General features: G+C 40.8%; 1 protein-coding gene and 1 long non-coding RNA gene across 2 annotated transcripts; both read right to left on the bottom strand.

Annotated features, from left to right (window-relative positions):
• Positions 1-927: 927 nt before the first annotated feature.
• Positions 928-8089, bottom strand: LOC135932143 (uncharacterized). Its single transcript, XR_010573291.1, has 3 exons — positions 7759-8089; positions 7167-7313; positions 928-1028 (listed from the first exon to the last, which is right to left on the bottom strand). It is a non-coding gene; the product is annotated as an uncharacterized LOC135932143 (long non-coding RNA).
• An 8050-nt stretch (positions 8090-16139) lies between these two features.
• Positions 16140-20101, bottom strand: LOC134646691 (complement factor H-related protein 4-like). Its single transcript, XM_063500550.1, has 4 exons — positions 20042-20101; positions 17897-18014; positions 16428-16607; positions 16140-16327 (listed from the first exon to the last, which is right to left on the bottom strand). The coding sequence occupies exons 1-4, from the start codon at positions 20099-20101 to the stop codon at positions 16140-16142; spliced, it is 546 nt and encodes a 181-aa protein (XP_063356620.1).
• Between the last annotated feature and the right edge of the window lie 1719 nt (positions 20102-21820).

Here is a 21820-nt window from a genome sequence, read left to right as displayed (position 1 = left end):
GCCAGTGTCCGGCAGCCTCGCCTCTGTCAGTGCGCCCCAGGGCAGCTGTGGCTACAATGTAGCTTGCCATCAGCAGTGTGTGAATGTGTGTGTGACTGAATGTGTAAAGCGCTCAAACTATCTGATGACAAAATTTATGGCACTGGGATCCAAGTGAACCCCAAGCAGATTTGTATGTGTGGAAAGTATAACCCTTGCTTTATTTTCAGGACAAGAAATCCCAGAAGAAGATGGACAAGGCGATGATATCATTGTCAAGGAAAATGCATGTTACTCTTTGATATATATGAGCTCCACAAAAGAAAAATGTTTGTGAGCTCATGGAGGGATCTAAAAATATCTTTCAATAGGCTTCTGTAGAACCAGATGTTTTTTTGCCAGTTCCCCGATTTGAGAGAATTCATGTTGACTGAACTTTCATATCGGATTCACTTTTCAGTCCTGAAAGCAATGTTCACCTTTTATATACAGTTTATACATTTGTCTTTTGTCATCAGTTCTTTACAATATTTATGTTTGTCATGAAAAACAAGAGCCCACAAATAAATTATTAAATGTATCCTTTTAAGTTTATAGCATTTTCTAACCTGTACATATGTGGCAACACGAGGTGGAAATAAAGTAATTACTCTTCACAGTTTTAAAAAGACAACGCCACCCTGGGAATTTCACTCAGAGAATACTGGAGGCAACACTAATCACTACGAAGGCAGTTAGGTTTGTTATACTCAATACAGAGACGAGGTTCAATGATAAAATAAATTGACAATTTATTAATTAAAACATTTAAAAGCACAGTCATAAATATCAGTGTATAAGTATGCTAAAAAAGGTATTCAGAGCTGAGGCTTACCAGTGGAGGGCAGGGATGCCACACACAAACTCAAAAAAAAGAAGAAAATACACCAAGACACAAGTGCAGCACACCATCACACACTCACACTAATAAATTAAACAAGGCAGGTGTGTACACTCAGAGGATCCCACCACCAAGGCACCCTGGTCTCCTCCACGTCGGCGCTCCGCATCTGAATAAAAGAAACAAAGAAAATTTTAATATATTGCAACAAAACTAATATGCAGCGCTGGGGGATAACCCAACTGCAGGACCACACTGGTGATCTACAGCTAGAAAAAGGGCCTCCCACCAGTGGCGTAACAAAAAGCCAAACTACAAATCAAATACAGTAAAACAACATACAATCTGGGTAAAACTCTAAAATATGGAGCAAACGGAATCGCCGTATTGCTCCAACTTGCCGTCTGCACGGCTGTAAGTTAATTATCCAGTCAGTCAATCAGTATGCGCGCCAGCCAACCCGCGTGGCATGCATATGGCCGTTGTCAACGCCGACGTCCACTTTAAAGGCTGGCAGCAGTAGGAAGCAAACTTCGCAGCCGGAACAGACAGTAAAAATAAAGTAAAACAAAGCAAAGCATCACAGCAAAGCAAAGCAGCAGCACAGCAAAGCAGCAGCCCTTCAGTTTGCGTAGCTTGGCGCAAAACTAAGGCCCACACTTCCTGCAAAGCATAATAAATAATTACTATAAAAGAACAACAGAAGGCAGAGAGCGTAACAGAAGTTGATTACGTACCAAGTAAGCCGTGTCATAAAACGTAAGCAGAATGGCTCAGAGGAGGCTTCTACAGCTACGACCTACAAACAATAGCTGTTTACCACCAAGCAAGGTAATATATACACTACAATGAGTAAACACCTACCAGCTGCGATGGAGGCTTCAGAAGAGCAACCCGCAACTAATCTCAGCAACACCAACAGGAAGTCAGGTGACCAAAAAGGAGATCACAGGTAAGCGATCCAGGGACACTCAAATGGCCACTATTTATACTAGCGCCCCCTAATGCGCCAGGCTGAAAGTGGGTTGGACCGAGGGATAACATTCATCCTGCCACAATCTACCCCTCCTTTTTGCATCGTCGCCCCGACGATGGATTACAAAGACACCCAGGTTAATCCCAAGGCCTAAAAAATGCAGAGACAGCATGTATTCTAAGCTCAGAAATAGAGTTTGCAGCCCCTTGTGCCACCTCCCCTGTTGGTCTTGGGAGATGATGGATGTTTGAATGCTGGCCGGCCGTGGACCGTGTGGTTCTTCGCACAACAATATTTCTTGTATCAGAGCTCGTAGTGGGAACAGGAAGAGAGCTAGATGGAACTGGTGCTGCACTCGGAGTAACTGTACAAGTGGCTGGAACATCGGAAGTTCGGTCTTCTGGCGGGAGCAACAGCTCAGAGCTACTTGGAATCACTGCCACTGGGCTGTAAGATGGTGAAACATTTACTTGAGGAGCTCCTATGCTCAGGAATAACAGGTCACTGTCACTTGATGAGTCATGTTCTGGCTCTGCGGATGATATTTCTGGTCCATGTGGGCTACCGCACGGAGCAGGCCCTTCTGATGGTGTAGGTGCCATTACCACAGCCTTCAGCAAGGTACGATGAACATGCTTCACACTGCTAGGATCATCTGCAGGTGCAATGGTATATACTGCCCCACCTCCTTTAGGTGCCTTCAGGATTCTATATACCGCTGGTTTCCATCGATCTTGGATTTTACATCTCCCTCTTCCACTCAAATCGCGCAGGAACACCAACTGCCCGTCGTTCAATGGCGCCTCTTTCACATTTTTATCATGGTGCCTCTTTCTGCGGTCGGCAGCCAATTGCAGTCGTTCCTTGGCTCCTTCATGTACAACCTGTAGCCGGGCTTGATGCTCCTGAATCCACTCGTGCACATCTCCACTGATGGGGTCCGGTACTCTGCCCAACAGAAAGTCCACTGGCAACCTGGGTTCTTGCCCAAACATCAATAAGAATGGAGTTTCCCCAGTAGCCTGATGGGGAGTGGTATTATAACAGTAGAGTAACTGGGGCAAACATACATTCCAGTCTCTTTTTCTGGATACTGGCAGGGTCCGCAACAAATTGTGCAAAGTCCTATTAAAACGTTCGCACTGACCATTTCCAGCCGGATGATAAGGAGTAGTATGGGACTTCTCAATACCATAAAACTTGCAGAGCTGCTGGATCAGGGAGCTTTCAAAGTTACGACCCTGATCGGAATGAATACGGGCAGGTACACCAAACTTCGAAAACCACTCAGTTACAAGAACCTGGGCCACTGTAGCAGCACATTGGTCACGAGTGGGGACAGCCAATGTATACTTGCTGAAAACATCAGTCATTACCAAGACGTTCTCCAGCCCATTCCGGGAGGGTTCAAGCAGGGTGTAATCAATGGCCAAGATTTCATTTGGTCGAGAGGCCAACAAATGTCCCATGAAACTTTGAGCTGCTGGTTGGGTGTCTTTTGCAACTTGGCAACGTTCACATCTCTGACACCAGCGAGCTACCTCAGCAGACATACCTGGCCAGTAGCACCGCGAGCGGAGAAGCGCTAGAGTCCTTTCCACACCTTGATGGCCGTGCTCCTGATGAACATGAGTCAGCACCTGCTCAATTAGTGCACTAGGCAGCAAAAGCTGAAGTACCACCTCGGCACCATCAGGGTGATGAACCTGACGATACAGAACTCCATCCCTTTCAATCAGACGATCCCATTGTCGTAGCAGCACCAGAGCAGGTGGGGAAAGCTGCTGTCGCTCCTCAAAGCTGGGTCGCTGCTTCCGTCTCCAGAACACCAGGATCTCCTTTATCACTGGGTCGACCTGTTGGAGGGTATGAAGATCAGGAGTAGTGAGATGGGGCAAAACTGTAATGGCAGCTTGGGATACCTCAGCTGGTCCCAGCCGCAAGGCTTGTTGAAGAGGTTCAGGCAAGGCTGTACCAGGAACCATGGCTTTAATTTCCTGAAGATCGGGTGGATGCTGGCGAGATAAAGCGTCTGCATTCGTATTACTCCTTTCTGACCTGTACTTTAAGTCGAAGTCAAACAAAGCGAGCTGAGCTGCCCAGCGCTGTTCAGTAGCCCCAAGTTTAGCAGAAGACAAGTGACTAAGAGGATTGTTGTCGGTGTAAACAATACACTTGTGGCCCAACAAGTACTCTCTAAACTTCTCAGTCATGGCCCACTTAAGTGCCAAAAACTCCAGCTTCATTGAGCTATAATTTAGCATATTGCGCTCAGTAGGCCTCAAACCCCGACTGGCATAGGCTATTGGCCTCACCTTACCTCCCTGCTCCTGGGAGAGCACTGCCCCTAGGCCGCCATGGCTGGCATCCACTTCTAAAATAAAAGGCAAAGAGAAATCTGCATAAGCAAGCACTGGTGCTGTTGTCAGTTTAGTCTTTAATGCCTCAAAACTTTGAGCACACGCTGCAGTCCAGTTCTCTGCTACACCATGCTCTGACCTCTTCTTTGATTTTCTGCCTCCCCACTCTGCCACCAGTCTGTGCAGAGGTGCTGCCAACTTGGCAAAACCCTCTACAAAACGGCGATAATAGCTGGCAAACCCAAGAAAGGAGCGTAGTTCCGAAACAGTTTTAGGAGGCTGCCAGTTAGCCACAACTTCCACCTTACTAGGGTCCGTGGAGACGCCCTGATCGGAGATGACGTGGCCCAAGTAGCGAACCTCCCGCTGGAAAAAGGCACATTTGGCAAGCTTTGCTTTCAAACCCTCCTGCTGAAGCCGACCTAGCACCACATCCAGCCGCTCAAGATGTTGCTGTACTGTTGATGAGAAGATTACAATGTCATCAAGATAGAGAAGCAGAGACTGGCACTGTTGATCACCGAAAAGGCGTTGCATTAGTCTCTGGAAGGTGCTAGGGGCATTACAGAGCCCAAATGGCATTCGGTTCCACTCAAATAGGCCGAAAGGAGTACAGAAGGCAGTCTTGGGCCTATCCTCTTCCGTAACTGGGACCTGATTATAGCCACTTGCTAAATCCATGGTGGAAAACCAACGGGCACCAGTCAGCGCATCTAGGGACTCTTCAATGCGCGGCAGGGGGAATGCATCTTTCCTTGTCTTGTTGTTCAATTGCCGATAATCAACACACATGCGTGGGCTGCCATCCTTTTTCTTAACGAGCACGATGGGAGAAGCATAGGGGCTGCTACTCTCTCTAATCACCTTGGCCCCTAGTAACTGATTAATATGCTCTTTCACAACCTCATACTCTGAAGGGGGGATGCGCCTATAACGCTGCCGCACGGGGATATCATCTAAGAGCGGAATGTCATGGGAGATCAAGTTAGTGCAACCCAAATCAGTGTCATGAGCCGAAAAGACCGAGCTGTATTTCTTAAGGAGAGACCTCACCTGTCCCTGTTCCTCTGCTGACAGTTTAGACAAATCAATTCCTGCCATCTGATCCTGCACAGTAGGAGTTGCGGTGTGAGAGGCCATTGTTGCTACGTTCGGGGGTATTTCTGTCACACCAGCAGGCAAACTGACCACGTAAACATCCTCCAGGGTCCCTATAACAGTCCTGGGATGAAGCAAAACCGCCATGGTCCCTACATTAACAACTGGTATGTATGCAGTACCTCTAACCACTCGAACCAATGCAGGGGACGCTAAAAGTCCAGCAGGCAAGTTAACATCATTGGGTTCAAATAACACGGTGGCACCTGAATATTGCTCAGAACAGGTGGCAGCCACTATTTTCATTACACCACCCGGAATGCAACATGCTCGCTTACCTCTCACTCTCACATGGCCAGACAAATCCAGTGGGGCTCTTATACTAACATCATGGCACTTTTGCAGCGCATGCACAAGGGGTTTAGGGGCCTCTGTGACAGAGCCCAAACTAAACAATGCTTCACCATGTTGCCCAAAAAGCTCGTGGTAACACTTCCGAATTACATTCATCCCCAATACACCCGGAACCGTGGAAGGTCCTGCACCTGGAAGATCTTTAACGATCAACACGCCACACTGTGGAAGAAACTTACCACAGAGCTCTACACTTAGCTCGATATAACCAAGGTAGGGAATAGACAAACCATTAGCCGCTTTAAGCTGCAACCAATGACAAGCTTGGAGGCGCTCTTGACCCCAGGACTCAAAATGCTGGCAGAAAAAGCTTTCAGTAATGGTGGAGACCATAGACCCCGTATCAACCAAACAAGATACTTTTACACCGCCCATGTCCACATCTATATGCGGACAGGATGAAATTAATTTGGAGGCTGCCTCTGGACCATTAGAAACAACCCTTGAGCCAATAGACACCCCACCCGAACTGTGGCTCGGCAATACGGAGGGTGCTAGTTTTCCGAAGCCGTATTTAAAGGAGAGTGCCTCCGATTATGCAGAGGGGCCTGCGAAGGTGGCCGGGAACGAGGAACACGTTCCCCATCACACTCCCAAGCAAAATGTCCAGGTTGCTGACAACGTCGGCATATAATGGAATCGCTCCGTCCTGAGCGAGACATTCGATGGGGGCCCTGCAATCGAGCAATGCTCTGAGTGAGCTGATTAAGTTGCTCCTGCTGGCGCTTTAACAATTCCTTCATCTCAAACAGATGGGTGGACTGGGCTATTCCTGAAGGACCGCTATGGACCCCATACTGAATGCCATAGACAGAAGGAACAGAACTGCTTCTATGTCTAACACCACTAGGCAACCCTTCGCGTTCCCACCTAATAGCTTCCCCTCTAATCTCCAGCAATGTCAGGGTTGGCTGCCTCCGTACTAGCTGCTTTAACTCACGCCGCAACGTACTGTCTAAGACCTGTTCAACAAATTGATCTCTTAATAAAACATCAGCATTGGGCATGCCATTAGGGGCACTCGATTTAACTTTTTCCATAAGACCCAAGAGGGCGAGGGAAAACTCTTGCAGTGTCTCACCTTCCTGCTGTTTTCTAGAGAAGAAAGCTTCCTGCAATGCTACATAGGAGTCTGAACAGCCATAAAGTTCTTGCAATATAGTGATGATCTTAGCGGGATCAGTCCTCTCTGCACTAGAGCGATATTTAATCTCCTCACGTGCTTCCCCTTCCAGGTGGTCAAACAGGAAAAATGCTTTATCAGCCAAAGACAAATGACGTGCTCTAGCACAACCTTCTATTTCCTCCAACCATTCATTCAACCCTATACCTGATTTTCCTCTAAACATAGGGCATTTTCTGTCACGGGGCACAAAAACTAGTCTCTCTGCTACAGAGACACTAGCAGTTGGGGGGTTAACAGATGATGCAGTTGAAGTAGAAGGTGTAGCACTAGTACCTGACCCAACAGACCTCTCCTGACGCAGCCTCTCATTGTCTGCTTTCAGCTGCGCGATCAAGTCCCTGAGTTCCTGTAACTCTTCCTCCATCTCTGTAACACAGCTGTGGAATCCCACACCAAAGTAGCTGCTGCTTTGCTTTTATCCTGTACAAAATAAATTTTAACAGTTTACGTTACACCAGAAAATAAAAAGGAACACACGTCTCTGTTTTTAAAGAGTATATCCTGTCGACAACGCCAAGTTTGTGGCAACACGAGGTGGAAATAAAGTAATTACTCTTCACAGTTTTAAAAAGACAACGCCACCCTGGGAATTTCACTCAGAGAATACTGGAGGCAACACTAATCACTACGAAGGCAGTTAGGTTTGTTATACTCAATACAGAGACGAGGTTCAATGATAAAATAAATTGACAATTTATTAATTAAAACATTTAAAAGCACAGTCATAAATATCAGTGTATAACTATGCTAAAAAAGGTATTCAGAGCTGAGGCTTACCAGTGGAGGGCAGGGATGCCACACACAAACTCAAAAAAAAGAAGAAAATACACCAAGACACAAGTGCAGCACACCATCACACACTCACACTAATAAATTAAACAAGGCAGGTGTGTACACTCAGAGGATCCCACCACCAAGGCACCCTGGTCTCCTCCACGTCGGCGCTCCGCATCTGAATAAAAGAAACAAAGAAAATTTTAATATATTGCAACAAAACTAATATGCAGCGCTGGGGGATAACCCAACTGCAGGACCACACTGGTGATCTACAGCTAGAAAAAGGGCCTCCCACCAGTGGCGTAACAAAAAGCCAAACTACAAATCAAATACAGTAAAACAACATACAATCTGGGTAAAACTCTAAAATATGGAGCAAACGGAATCGCCGTATTGCTCCAACTTGCCGTCTGCACGGCTGTAAGTTAATTATCCAGTCAGTCAATCAGTATGCGCGCCAGCCAACCCGCGTGGCATGCATATGGCCGTTGTCAACGCCGACGTCCACTTTAAAGGCTGGCAGCAGTAGGAAGCAAACTTCGCAGCCGGAACAGACAGTAAAAATAAAGTAAAACAAAGCAAAGCATCACAGCAAAGCAAAGCAGCAGCACAGCAAAGCAGCAGCCCTTCAGTTTGCGTAGCTTGGCGCAAAACTAAGGCCCACACTTCCTGCAAAGCATAATAAATAATTACTATAAAAGAACAACAGAAGGCAGAGAGCGTAACAGAAGTTGATTACGTACCAAGTAAGCCGTGTCATAAAACGTAAGCAGAATGGCTCAGAGGAGGCTTCTACAGCTACGACCTACAAACAATAGCTGTTTACCACCAAGCAAGGTAATATATACACTACAATGAGTAAACACCTACCAGCTGCGATGGAGGCTTCAGAAGAGCAACCCGCAACTAATCTCAGCAACACCAACAGGAAGTCAGGTGACCAAAAAGGAGATCACAGGTAAGCGATCCAGGGACACTCAAATGGCCACTATTTATACTAGCGCCCCCTAATGCGCCAGGCTGAAAGTGGGTTGGACCGAGGGATAACATTCATCCTGCCACACATACATTAGACCCATGCCAGCCATCTTCTCCACAGATTAGAGTGAAATTTCCTTCATAACCTCTCCTGCAGTTATACTGGACACGATCATTGTACCTGTATTCAGCCTGAATGTTTCCAATAATATCTGCATTATTAAAATGTTGCCTGCTGCATTTTATCTCTGAAAAGAACAAAAACACATTTATTAAGCTTCTGCATTTACTTTGATTCAGATAATTTTGTCATGTAAAACATTCAGATACTTTCATATATTCATTTAAATAAAAGCAGCAGCTCCCCAGTGTAAATGTGATTCCATTTAAAAGTTCTGTATTTCATATTTGAATATGTTCAGTCAAAGGACAAGAAAAATGTTCAGTTGTGGATTCAACATCCAGCTGAAAGTTGTTGTGGTGGTAGAAATGTTTCTTAAAAACTGTACAGAAAATATTATCTAATGAGTATTGCTACACTATTTTGGTTAGTGTTTGGTTAGCACACAAATAAACAAAAAAATTAATGTTATTGCCATTTTCTCTCACTACGAACTATCACACAGAGTCTCTAATATTTATATAGCTGGCTCGCATGATTTTACTCTGTGATTGAATGATCCTTTGAGGCTTCTGTTTGACCAAAGATATTCTGCATTTATCTCCTGTTTTCTCAAATATGGACTAAAATTAAAGAAATTAAAAAGATAATGTCAGAATTAGAAAAAAACAAACAAACTAAACTTCACCATACCTTGACAAAGTGGATTCGGTTCCCACCCATCTCTGGTGCATGTGGCCCGAGTGACGCCATCTTTCCTCTTGTATCCTGATCTACATGTGTACCTGACAGTATCACCCAATTTCTTTGTCTCCCAACGCCAAGAGACCTCCCAGTAGGACAAAAGTCTATCATGTGGACGGCTGCATGTAACCTCTGGAAAGAAAGAAAGACTTGATAATCTTCATAAAATTGGTCATCATCCTCATGGCTGATTGAACTACATGAAAGCAAAGAACAGTGAGCTTAGAATATGTGTCTAAAGCTTTTGTAGTTTTATACCTTGACATACTGGTCTGACAGTCCACTGTCCATTGTCACTGCAAGTAGTCTCCACTGAAAGTGTGCGGGTTCCCACAATCCAGTATCTCTCCTCACATGTAACTGTTACCTTTTCACCAGGTGAAAACCTATTTCTATAAGCAGGTTCATATGTGGTTCCTGGGAGTGGTGGCAGTGTCAGCTCACATTTTATTTCTGCAGATGTTGGGAAATGAAGCACATGTGTTGTACCAAGACAGAGCAGTACCATGACATCCAGACATCCAGCTCCAGTCAGTGGCATTTAATGTATAAACTGTATGTAATTCTGTTTATGTTTACCTTCACAATCAGGTCTGGGGATCCACTCTGCTTTGATTCCTACTTTTGTGCACCTTGAAGGTATTTCTTGAACACGTTTATATTGAGGATTGCATTCATAGTTTAGGATTTCATGCTCATTCTACTCTTTGATATCTCCAAGTACAAAACCATTTTCAATCACCGGTGCTTCACATGTTGAAGCTGCTGAAGAGTAAAGTCAAAGTCATGAATACAATAAATAATGATAATGGATTGCATTTATATAGCGCTTTTCGAGACCCTCAAAGCGCTTTACAATTCCACTATTCATTCACTCTCACATTCACACACTGGTGGAGGCGAGCTACAGTTGTAGCCACAGCTGCCTTGGGGCAGACTGACAGAAGCGAGGCTGCCATATCGCGCCATCGGCCCCTCTGGCCATCACCACAATTGGTCATAAAAAGGTACATAAAAGGCAACTGCTGATTAACCTGTTGTGAAAGGAAGATTTCTGATAAAGTGAAAGCGATCATTTTACTAGCAAAACCAGCAAAGCAGCTGCAATGTTTTCTTATTAATTACAATTTCAGAACAATTTCATGATTGTTTTTAAATTTTTTTGGTTTTTGTTTGCAACTGATATTTTTGGACTTCTTGCTATGTACATAGTGTGTAGTCCATAGTGGTACTTGTATTTTAATAAAACAGGCAAATATTTCTCCAAACTAATAGCCAAGAGGAAGAAGATTTTTTACAGTCCTAAATCTGTTCTATTTTCACATTCTATAAATAAACTCACTTTATTTGCAAGCGATAATTATTTGAATTATTTCAGCTGTAGTTCTGCTGTAAACCACTTGAGTGAGATTATATGCACATGAATGTATTGCGCACTAATCTTCAAGGAAGGAGAGCTACTGCTGCTAACACTACTAACTGTAGCCATACTCAGTAGAGTAATTTAATGACATGTGTTCAGGATTATATATGGCACAGAGTGTGATACATTTAACACCATATTATTACTGAGCGATATGATTAATAGTTTCATATAGCTCAAAATGAAATAAACAATATAGAGTTGCTGCTGTATTCTCTTTCAGGTGGTTGGTGATTGTTTGGATGTTACTATTTATTTGCTGAAAGAAGGCGCTTATAAAAGCAATCTTTGCTTTACTGTCACATGTTGGATTGCTTTCCAATCCCCATTTTCATCACAATAAATTTCTCTTGCCCCTGTCAGAATGTGATTGCTGGACTTGCAGCTAAATTGAACTACATTGCCGTAGGTCGCTTCTTCTGCATCTCCTATCATGTTCACATTATTTGGAACATTAATTGATGGACACTGCTGAGCTGGTGTGAAAACCATTAGAAAAAAACCCCTCAAAATCATGACAAAGACATAAATACAGGTTAGTTTTTATTTCTCAGATCAATACCAGGACATCCAGACATCAAACAACTATATACTTTATTTAAATAAGTAAGAATGACTTAATTTAATTGATGAAACTCAAACTCAACTTGCTAAATAAAGAATATGCAATATTTATTTTTTTTTTGATAAATCAGGAGTGAAAGGTCCCAGGTCTAAGTGTGATGGTTCTGGGTGCTTTGACCCAGCATTTTATGTTTCGTATGTGTTGAGGTGTTGTGTGTTTTTAAGGTTCATTTGGTAAGTCCTGTCTCCGAAAGTCTGCATTTAAGTCCTACCCTGCCTGCATTACACAGCTAGTTCATGACACTAACTCCTGGCTCCCATTATTCACATTACCATCAAAGCCATCAAAACATCATGTAATAAGTGAAATCACTTGAAGTACTTACCTTGGCTCTTCACTGACATCAGTGAACATATGCACAAAAACAGGATCCTGCTTTTGGTTATTGCATGCATGTTGTCTTTGTGCGTCTGATCCATCAAAGAAAACTAAACACTGCAGACTGCGAAAAAAAATGTTGTTCAATGATTTACACAAGTCTGTCTCTGCCTCCAAAAACAATCTCAGGCTCACTGGAAACAGATATAAATACTGTGATCACATGCTGCCACTTTAAAGACACAGTGAGACCCTAACAAACTCTTATAAACACCATAATGCTTCCCTAATATTGGTACACATAAAAAAAGTCGCACACTGCAAAAACTAGATAATTAGATAACTCAGTAGACAAATAGTAGATTTTTCAGGCTGTTATATAAATTATTATTATGAAGTTATGTCATGCCATAAAAAAATACCACTCACCAGTTGGTGAAAACACAAATATTTATAAATGGCTAAATGTTGATTTGAGTTTTTGTTCCTGTTAATCATCTGCAGGAATCAATAGAGCAAAGAAAAGTTTTGACTTCACCAAGGTTTGAGTTGGATTCTTTTTTTAAAAAAGCAAAGCAGTCTGAATATAAACGGACAATCTGAACCACACTTAGGTACAAACTGGGAAAAACTTGGATAATCTTGTAAGAAAGGAGAGAACTGCAGTCGAAGTCAACAGTGATGAACTCTGACCTCTTGCAAACTACTAAAGCAAAATGTAGCTGTTGAGCAATGCAGGATTTGCCTTCATTTTTAAATATGGCTTCACGCAATTTATTCTACTTCTTCTCAGAATACTTTACAAAAAACAAAGTTCAAAAATGTGCATCTCTCTTTCTCTACTGGACACTCCTTGATTGATTAAAGGTTAAAAGCAGAACTGTATTATTAGAAAAATACACCTAATAATACACCTAATTCTGTTTTTAGGTTGCCACTGGGAACATAATTGGAAATATGGACTATGGACTTGTCCAGGTAATATAATGTGTCAGGGTAAGAAGTGAACCACCTTCATAACCTGAAAACCCAGGATGAGTCCATATGTTTTTTGACTCTTTGAGTCTTGTTGAGATTTGAATATATAATATTAATGGTTATTTAAGATGGTTTTATGAGAGGCCCAGACTTCAGTGTAAAACTAGGTTGCAGGCTGACAGGAAACTACATGCTTTTGCAGAGCATGCTTTTGCAGGCAGAAAGTGAAACTAAGCAGAGTGTTTGATCGAACGTTTAAGTGTGTGTGACGTCTATATAAATAACCAGGCTTCCTGTTTCTGCTTGAGATCTTGGCTGGCGTGTCTGTGGGTGCTTGCTCGGTCTCCATATTCCGGAATATGTAAAATTAAAGATCATTTTTTGAGTTAGACCACTTTGAGCCTTGATTCTTTCTTGGCCGTAAAGAATACAAAAGAACTAGAATTTAACAATCTTTTTGACATTTTGCCTCAACACAATCTCAATGGATTTTAAATCAAACAATCAAGATGTGACTGAAATGCAGACTTTCAGCTTTAATTCAACAGATTTTACCAAAGTAAGGAATTGAAACCATTTCACCCCATTTCTCACAAGCAATTAAATAAACTAACATAAGTTTCAACATGAAGATGGCTTCTTGTTAGTTAGTGGGTTGTACGGTGGGTAGCCACCCAAAGTTGAAAAAAATTGTTCACAGCAAGAAGGTCCGTTGTTCAATTCCACCATCAGGCCAGGGTCTTTCTATGTGGCGTTTGCATGGGTTGTCTGTGGGTACTCTGGCTTTCTCCCACAGTCCAAAGACATGCAGCTAGTGGGGATAGGTTAATTGGAAACTCTAAATTGCCCATAGGTGTGAGTGCAGGTGTGAATGGTTATCTGTGTCTGTCCAGGGTGTACCCTGCCTCTCGCCCTAAGACAGCTGGGATAGGCTCCAGCCCCCCCGTGACCATGAAAAGGATAAGCGGTAAAGAATGGATGGATGGTTTTTAGTATTTGGATAACCCTTTTTCCTGCTGTCAATGACTGTCTGAGGATTAGAACCGGTGGACATCACCAAATGCTGCGTTTCCTCTCTTGAGATGCTCTGTTAGGTTTTTACAGCAGCTGTCTTGAGTTGCTGCTTTTCTCTTCCTATCTGTCTGGTACAGGCTAATCTTTGTTTCATTTGTCCAAAGATCTCATTGTAAAACTGTGCAGCTCTTTTTGATGTTTTCTGGCAAAGTCTCATCTGTCTTTCCTGTTCTTGAGTGTAACCAGTGGTTTGCACTTTGTTGTAAACCCTCTGTATTTATATTTATGAAGCTGCCTCCTGAATGTTGACCTTGACTCAAGATTATTCTAGACTTTGGTAGATGTTTTAAAGGGATTTTTCCTTAACCAAGAAAATAAAATCTGTGATCATCAATTTTAGTTGTCTTTTTCTAGGCCATTGCTGAGCAGGCTCTGCTTCATTTGTCAGTGTAATAACAAGGGAACATGCATTACCTGGCCATGAAACTACAGGGCAGTAAAATTAAATTTCATAATTTTTGTTATTTTATATAGCACCTTTCTAGACAAAAGATCACAAAGTGCTTCACACAGAGGGAACAAAGTATACAAAAAAATAGACAAAAAGTTAACCAAATGCAATTCTAAAAAGATGAGTTTTCAGTTGTTTTGTTACAAGAGACTACTGAGTCCACAGATCTTAAGCTCAGAGAGAGAGAGTTCCACAGTTTGGGGGCCACAGTGGTAAAAACTCTGTCTCCCTTAGTTCTCAGCCTTGTATGCTGTATAGCAAGTAGGCCCTTATCACATGACCTCGGGGAACTGTTAGGGACATAGGGCTGTAGAAGTTCGATAATTTAAGCTGGTGCTTGTCCATGAAGAGCTCTAAAAGTTAGAATCAGAATCTTAAAATGGACTCTGAATTCAATGGGAAGCCAGTGCAGCTGTATTAGCAACGGTGTCACATGTGAATACTCCGAGGATTTGGTCAGAAGCCTTGCTGCAGTGTTTTGAACAACCTGCAGACGTTCCAGGGAGTTTTTGCATATGTAAACAGTGAATTACAATAGTCCAAATGTGATGAAATGAATGCATGTATAACAATCTCCAGGTCAGTGCGAGATACTGAAGAGGAGAGCGTGGGTGGATTTCCCTCCCCTCTTTTCCCTGGACGCCCTGCCCAACTCACTGTATATATATATATATATATATATATATATATATAGCACTGTGGTGTAAATAAACTGTCACCTTTTTGTTTGTCAGAACTCAGTCTGGCCGTGAGTCCCTCTGTTAGCCACGACAGTTTCATTTAAAATCCATCGTGGTGGTGTACAGAGGCCAAATTGAAGAGCTCTATCACAATTCGTTTTTATGTATATAATTAAATAGATTCGCCTATTAACTTGTTTCTTCTGCATCTACTACAGTGGGGAGACGGGATGCAAGGTTAACCTGTAACGGCACATATCAGGATCACTGTTTCCCCCCAAATTGCAATCTTTACTAAAATCCCTTTTGATGTAATACTGGCCTGTGTAAACATACAAGCTGATTTTTAGCAACTAATCTAGCATCTTTTCCATCATTATCTTATCAATTTTAGCACACAGTAGAGACGCAGTTGATGAAATCACTGAAAGGATTCTGTTTAAAAAATGTTTTGTGGAGATTTCAAAAACTTATAGCAGACAGTATGAAAACATGGGCGCAGGAGTGTGTCATTGGCTGTTGGTTTGTGATTAACAAGTCCTGTGATAATCCTCCACTCACACTTAGAATGACTGAAATTTACTAAATGGACTACAGTAGGGGTTAATGGTTAAGGTGTGACAGTGGGTAAAAATGAGCCACACCCTGTTTAGGTAAATCATAAGCAAAAGTCATTCTGTGACAATAACCAGTGAAGAGTGACTTAATATATTGGACTCCAGCACATTAAAAGAGTAGTAAGCAAACCAGACCAGTCAAAATGATTTTTGTCATGTTCATATAAGTTCATTTAAGGAACCTTCATAGTTAACAGGAACAAATCAGTGGTATTAGTCACATTTCCCATACTTTAATAAATGCATGACATCTTGCGTTACTTAAGAGTGCTTGTGGATTAGATTCATACATTTTAATTTTGGTCAGTGTACTTGCAAAATATGGGAAACATGTCTGTATGAACATATGAGTTTTACTTCTAGTGTGAAGTAGAAGAAAGCAGAAAACAGACCAGATCAGACAATCTGAGATTTATTATTCCACATCTGAAAACAGAAGATCAGAAATCATTTCAACTTTTCACTCTCGGCATGTAGGTAGGACTAACACACCACTATTACATCTCTGACGCATTGCCACAGTACCAGTAGATAATCCTCTGGTACACCTGAACTCTATTATGTCATCATGAACTAAATACTTAGTCCCACTTGATTTCAAAGTGATGTTATGCTGTCTCATTTCATCTTCATTGACAATGCAAGGCCCTGCAAGAGACGAAGATATAAGAATATTATGACAAAGATGTAAAAGAATATTATGATAAAATTATTCTTAATATTAAGATTGGGGAGAACTGTAACTTACTGAGGCATCTCATGTGTCCAGTCCATTCACCATAGAGGCAGGTTTTGTAAGGCTCTCCCTCCATAATGTAGTACCTCTGACACATGTATTCAATAGTTTCATTATGGCTGTAATGCTCTTTTATGGCGGTCTTAGTGTCTCCATCCTCAAGAGCTGGAGGTATCCCACAGGGTGGAATTTCTGAAAATAAGTGAAGAGCCAAGATTGACAAAAAGATGATCATGTAACTGTGATACTACATTTCATTGGCATGCTGGTTAATTTTTCTTAACCATTCATTAATTTACTTAAAAGACTGTTTCCTTATTCAAAATCTAGAAACTCACACTGTATTTCTGCACTTGCTGGGCAGTAAAGCATACTATCTGTTACTGTTCTGTCCTGCCACAAAACACTATGCGGATGAGATAAGATAAGGTAAGTTTGCACGCAACAAGATGCAACTGAAAGATGTGGTAGTACATGTCACTTGCAAACTGTTATTGTAGTAAAATAATATCTAATGAGTATTTGTACACTACTTTGGTTAGTGCTTGGTTAGTACACAAATACACAAAAAATGCAAATGAATGTTATTGCTATTTTCTCTCACTATGAACTATCACAGTCTCTAATTTTTATATAGCTGGCTCCCACTTTCTTACTGTATCAATGAAGGATTTTATTGGGAGGAGCCTTTGAAGCTTCTGTTTGACTAAAGATATCTTTCAATTCAAGAAAAATTATTTTCTGTCCTGTTTTCTCAAATATGGGAATTAAAGAGATCACATCTGAAGTAGAAGAAAAGTGAACTAAACTTCACCATACATGCACACTCACTCACGTGCACTCACATAGACACACGGGTACGCGCACATACAGGCACTCACGTGCTCGCGCATACACACACAAACACAGAGTTTGCAGCACACCATGGGGGTTTTATGATGGGGTCGCTTCTATAAAGTTGACTGTAACAAACAAAGGAGTAGAAGATTTGCAGAGGGACACCGGCCTCGCACGTCTTCCCTTCTAGAAGATGCATGCTTAACTGAAGATGAATGAAGATGAATAAAGGTTTTGTGTAATGACTACTGGGTCCGGTGCCATCTCTGGATGCCCGAGGAATAAAAAAGAACCGGGGTGAAACTGATTTCGCAACAAGATGGAAATAGTATCCAATGAGTATTTGTACACTACTTTGGTTAGTGGTTGGTTAGTATACAAATACATAAGAAATGCAAATGAATGTCATTGCCATTTTCTCTCACTATGAACTATCACACAGAGTCTCTAATTTTTATATAGCTGGCTCCCACTTTCTTACTGTATGAATGAAGGATTTTATTGGGAGGAGCCTTTGAAGCTTCTGTTTGACCAAAGATATCTTTCAATTCAAGAAAGATTATTTTCTGTCCTGTTTTCTCAAATATGGAAATTAAAGAGATCATGTCTGAAGTAGAAGAAAAGTGAACTAAACTTCACCATACCTTGACAAAGTGGATTCGGTTCCCACCCATCTCTGGTGCATGTGGCCCGAGTGACGCCATCTTTCCTCTTGTATCCTGATTTACATGTGTACCTGACAGTATCACCCAATTTCTTTGACTCCCAACGCCAAGAGACCTCCCAGTAGGACAAAAGTCTATCATGTGGACGGCTGCATGTAACCTCTGGAAAGAAAGAAAGACTTGATAATCTTCATCAAATTGGTCATCATCCTCATGGCTGATTGAACTACATGAAAGCAAAGAACAGTGAGCTTAGAATATGTGTCTAAAGCTTTTGTAGTTTTATACCTTGACATACTGGTCTGACAGTCCACTGTCCATCCTCTTTGCAAGTAGTCTCAACTGAGAGTGTGCGAGTTTCCACAATCCAGTATCTCTCCTCACATGTAACTCTTACCGTTTCACCAGGTGAAAACCTATTTCTATAAGCAGGTTCATATGTGGTTCCTGGGAGTGGTGGCTGTATCAGCTCACATTTTATTTCTGCATATGTTGGAAAATGAAGCATATTATCTGTTAGTGTTTTATAGAAGGAAGAACAGTATGTGGATACAACACGCAACTGAAAGATGTGATAGTACATGTTACTTGCAAACTGTAATAGTAGTAAAATAGTACCTAATGACTAGTCATTCAATCTTTTGGTTAGCATATAAATATACAAAAAACGACAAGCAAATAAATAATAGTGCCTTTTTTCTCACTTATGAACAGTCAAACACACAAATCTCAGATATTTTAAATGTTGGTTGTCCCACTTTCTTACTATATGAACGATTTTTTTTTTGGCACCGTCTTTGAATCTTGTGTTTGGCCAGTATCAAAGATATCCAACAATTCAAGAAAGAGTTGTTTTTGTTTCTGCTTTCTCCAATAGGGAATAAAATAAAAGAAATCAAACTGAAATTAGAAGAAAAACCAGGCAAACTTCACAATATCTAGACAACACCTGGAATACCAAAATTGAGTTTGTAGATATATATGTGTGTTACTGTGTGTTACTGTTAGGATAGGAAATGTTGGTATAAGATGCACAAGACAATGCCTCTACAGTCAAATAAAATGCATGTTACTCTCATATATATTATTTATAAAAAAGTATTCACTGAGGTTGTTAGAGGAGCTGATGATATTTTTTAATAGACTCCTTTTGGTTGGTTACAACACAAGGACTGCTCCTCTGCTGGCTGTTTCAGAGAATTCATGTTTACTGAACTTTTCAGTCCTGGAAGCAATGTTCACCTTTTATATACAGTTTTTGTATTTGTTTTTTTTTGATCAGTTCTTTACAACATTTATGTTTGTCATGAAAAACAGTAGCACACGAATAAATTGATAAATGTATCCTTTTAAGTTAATTGCATTTTCTTACCTGTACATACATTAGACCCATGCCAGCCATCTTCTCCACAGATTAGAGTGAAATTTCCTTCATAACCTCTCCTGCAGTTATACTGGACACGATCAGTGTCCCTGTATTCAGCCTGAATGTTTCCAATAATATCTGCATTATTAAAATGTTGCCTGCTGCATTTTATCTCTGAAAAGAACAAAAACACATTTATTAAGCTTCTGCATTTACTTTGATTCAGATAATTTTGTCATGTAAAACATTCAGATACTTTCATATATTCATTTAGATAAAAGCAGCATCTCCCCAGTGTAAATATGATTCCATTTAACAGTTCTGTATTTCATATTTGAATATGTTCAGTCAAAGGACAAGAAAAATGTTCAGTTGTGGATTCAACATCCAGCTGAAAGTTGTTGTGGTGGTAGAAATGTTTCTTAAAAACTGTACAGATGCAAATAGTATCCAATGAGTGTTTGTGCGCTCTTTTGGTTAGTGCTTGGTTAGTACACAAATACATAAGAAATGCAAATGAATGTCATTGCCATTTTCTCTTACTACGAACTATCACAGTCTCTAATTTTTATATAGCTGGCTCCCACTTTCTTACTGTATGAATGAAGGATTTTATTGGGAGGAGCCTTTGAAGCTTCTGTTTGACCAAAGATATCTTTCAATTCAAGAAAGATTATTTTCTGTCCTGTTTTCTCAAATATGGAAATTAAAGAGATCACATCTGAAGTAGAAGAAAAGTGAGCTAAACTTCACCATACCTTGACAAAGTGGATTCGGTTCCCATCCATCTCTGGTGCATGTGGCCCGAGTGACGCCATCTTTCCTCTTGTATCCTGATCTAAATGTGTACCTGACAGTATCACCCAATTTCTTTGTCCCCCAACGCCAAGAGACCTCCCAGTAGGACAAAAGTCTATCTTGTGGATGGCTGCATGTAACCTCTGGAAAGAAAGAAAGACTTGATAATCTTCATCAAATTGGTCATCATCCTCATGGCTGATTGAACTACATGAAAGCAAAGAACAGTGAGCTTAGAATATGTGTCTAAAGCTTTTGTAGTTTTATACCTTGACATACTGGTCTGACAGTCCACTGTCCATCCTCTTTGCAAGTAGTCTCAACTGAGAGTGTGCGAGTTTCCACAATCCAGTATCTCTCCTCACATGTAACTCTTACCGTTTCACCAGGTGAAAACCTATTTCTATAAGCAGGTTCATATGTGGTTCCTGGGAGTGGTGGCTGTATCAGCTCACATTTTATTTCTGCATATGTTGGAAAATGAAGCATATTATCTGTTAGTGTTTTATAGAAGGAAGAACAGTATGTGGATACAACACGCAACTGAAAGATGTGATAGTACATGTTACTTGCAAACTGTAAAAGTAGTAAAATAGTACCTAATGACTAGTCATTCAATCTTTTGGTTAGCATATAAATATACAAAAAACGACAAGCAAATAAATAATAGTGCCTTTTTTCTCACTTATGAACAGTCAAACACACAAATCTCAGATATTTTAAATGTTGGTTGTCCCACTTTCTTACTATATGAACGATTTTTTTTTTGGCACCGTCTTTGAATCTTGTGTTTGGCCAGTATCAAAGATATCCAACAATTCAAGAAAGAGTTGTTTTTGTTTCTGCTTTCTCCAATAGGGAATAAAATAAAAGAAATCAAACTGAAATTAGAAGAAAAACCAGGCAAACTTCACAATATCTAGACAACACCTGGAATACCAAAATTGAGTTTGTAGATATATATGTGTGTTACTGTGTGTTACTGTTAGGATAGGAAATGTTGGTATAAGATGCACAAGACAATGCCTCTACAGTCAAATAAAATGCATGTTACTCTCATATATATTATTTATAAAAAAGTATTCACTGAGGTTGTTAGAGGAGCTGATGATATTTTTTAATAGACTCCTTTTGGTTGGTTACAACACAAGGACTGCTCCTCTGCTGGCTGTTTCAGAGAATTCATGTTTACTGAACTTTTCAGTCCTGGAAGCAATGTTCACCTTTTATATACAGTTTTTGTATTTGTTTTTTTTTGATCAGTTCTTTACAACATTTATGTTTGTCATGAAAAACAGTAGCACACGAATAAATTGATAAATGTATCCTTTTAAGTTTATTGCTTTTTCTTACCTGTACATACATTAGACCCATGCCAGCCATCTTCTCCACAGATTAGAGTGAAATTTCCTTTATAACCTCTCCTGCAGTTATACTGGACACGATCATTGTACCTGTATTCAGCCTGAATGTTTCCAATAATATCTGCATTATTAAAATGTTGCCTGCTGCATTTTATCTCTGAAAAGAACAAAAACACATTTATTAAGCTTCTGCATTTACTTTGATTCAGATAATTTTGTCATGTAAAACATTCAGATACTTTCATATATTCATTTAAATAAAAGCAGCAGCTCCCCAGTGTAAATGTGATTCCATTTAAAAGTTCTGTATTTCATATTTGAATATGTTCAGTCAAAGGACAAGAAAAATGTTCAGTTGTGGATTCAACATCCAGC

Source organism: Pelmatolapia mariae, linkage group LG17 (assembly GCF_036321145.2).
Source record: "Pelmatolapia mariae isolate MD_Pm_ZW linkage group LG17, Pm_UMD_F_2, whole genome shotgun sequence".
In the NCBI taxonomy this organism is placed as follows: Eukaryota; Metazoa; Chordata; class Actinopteri; order Cichliformes; family Cichlidae; genus Pelmatolapia; species Pelmatolapia mariae.
Note: the sequence above shows the minus strand (reverse complement) of the source record. Positions and strands in the feature narration are given on the sequence as shown.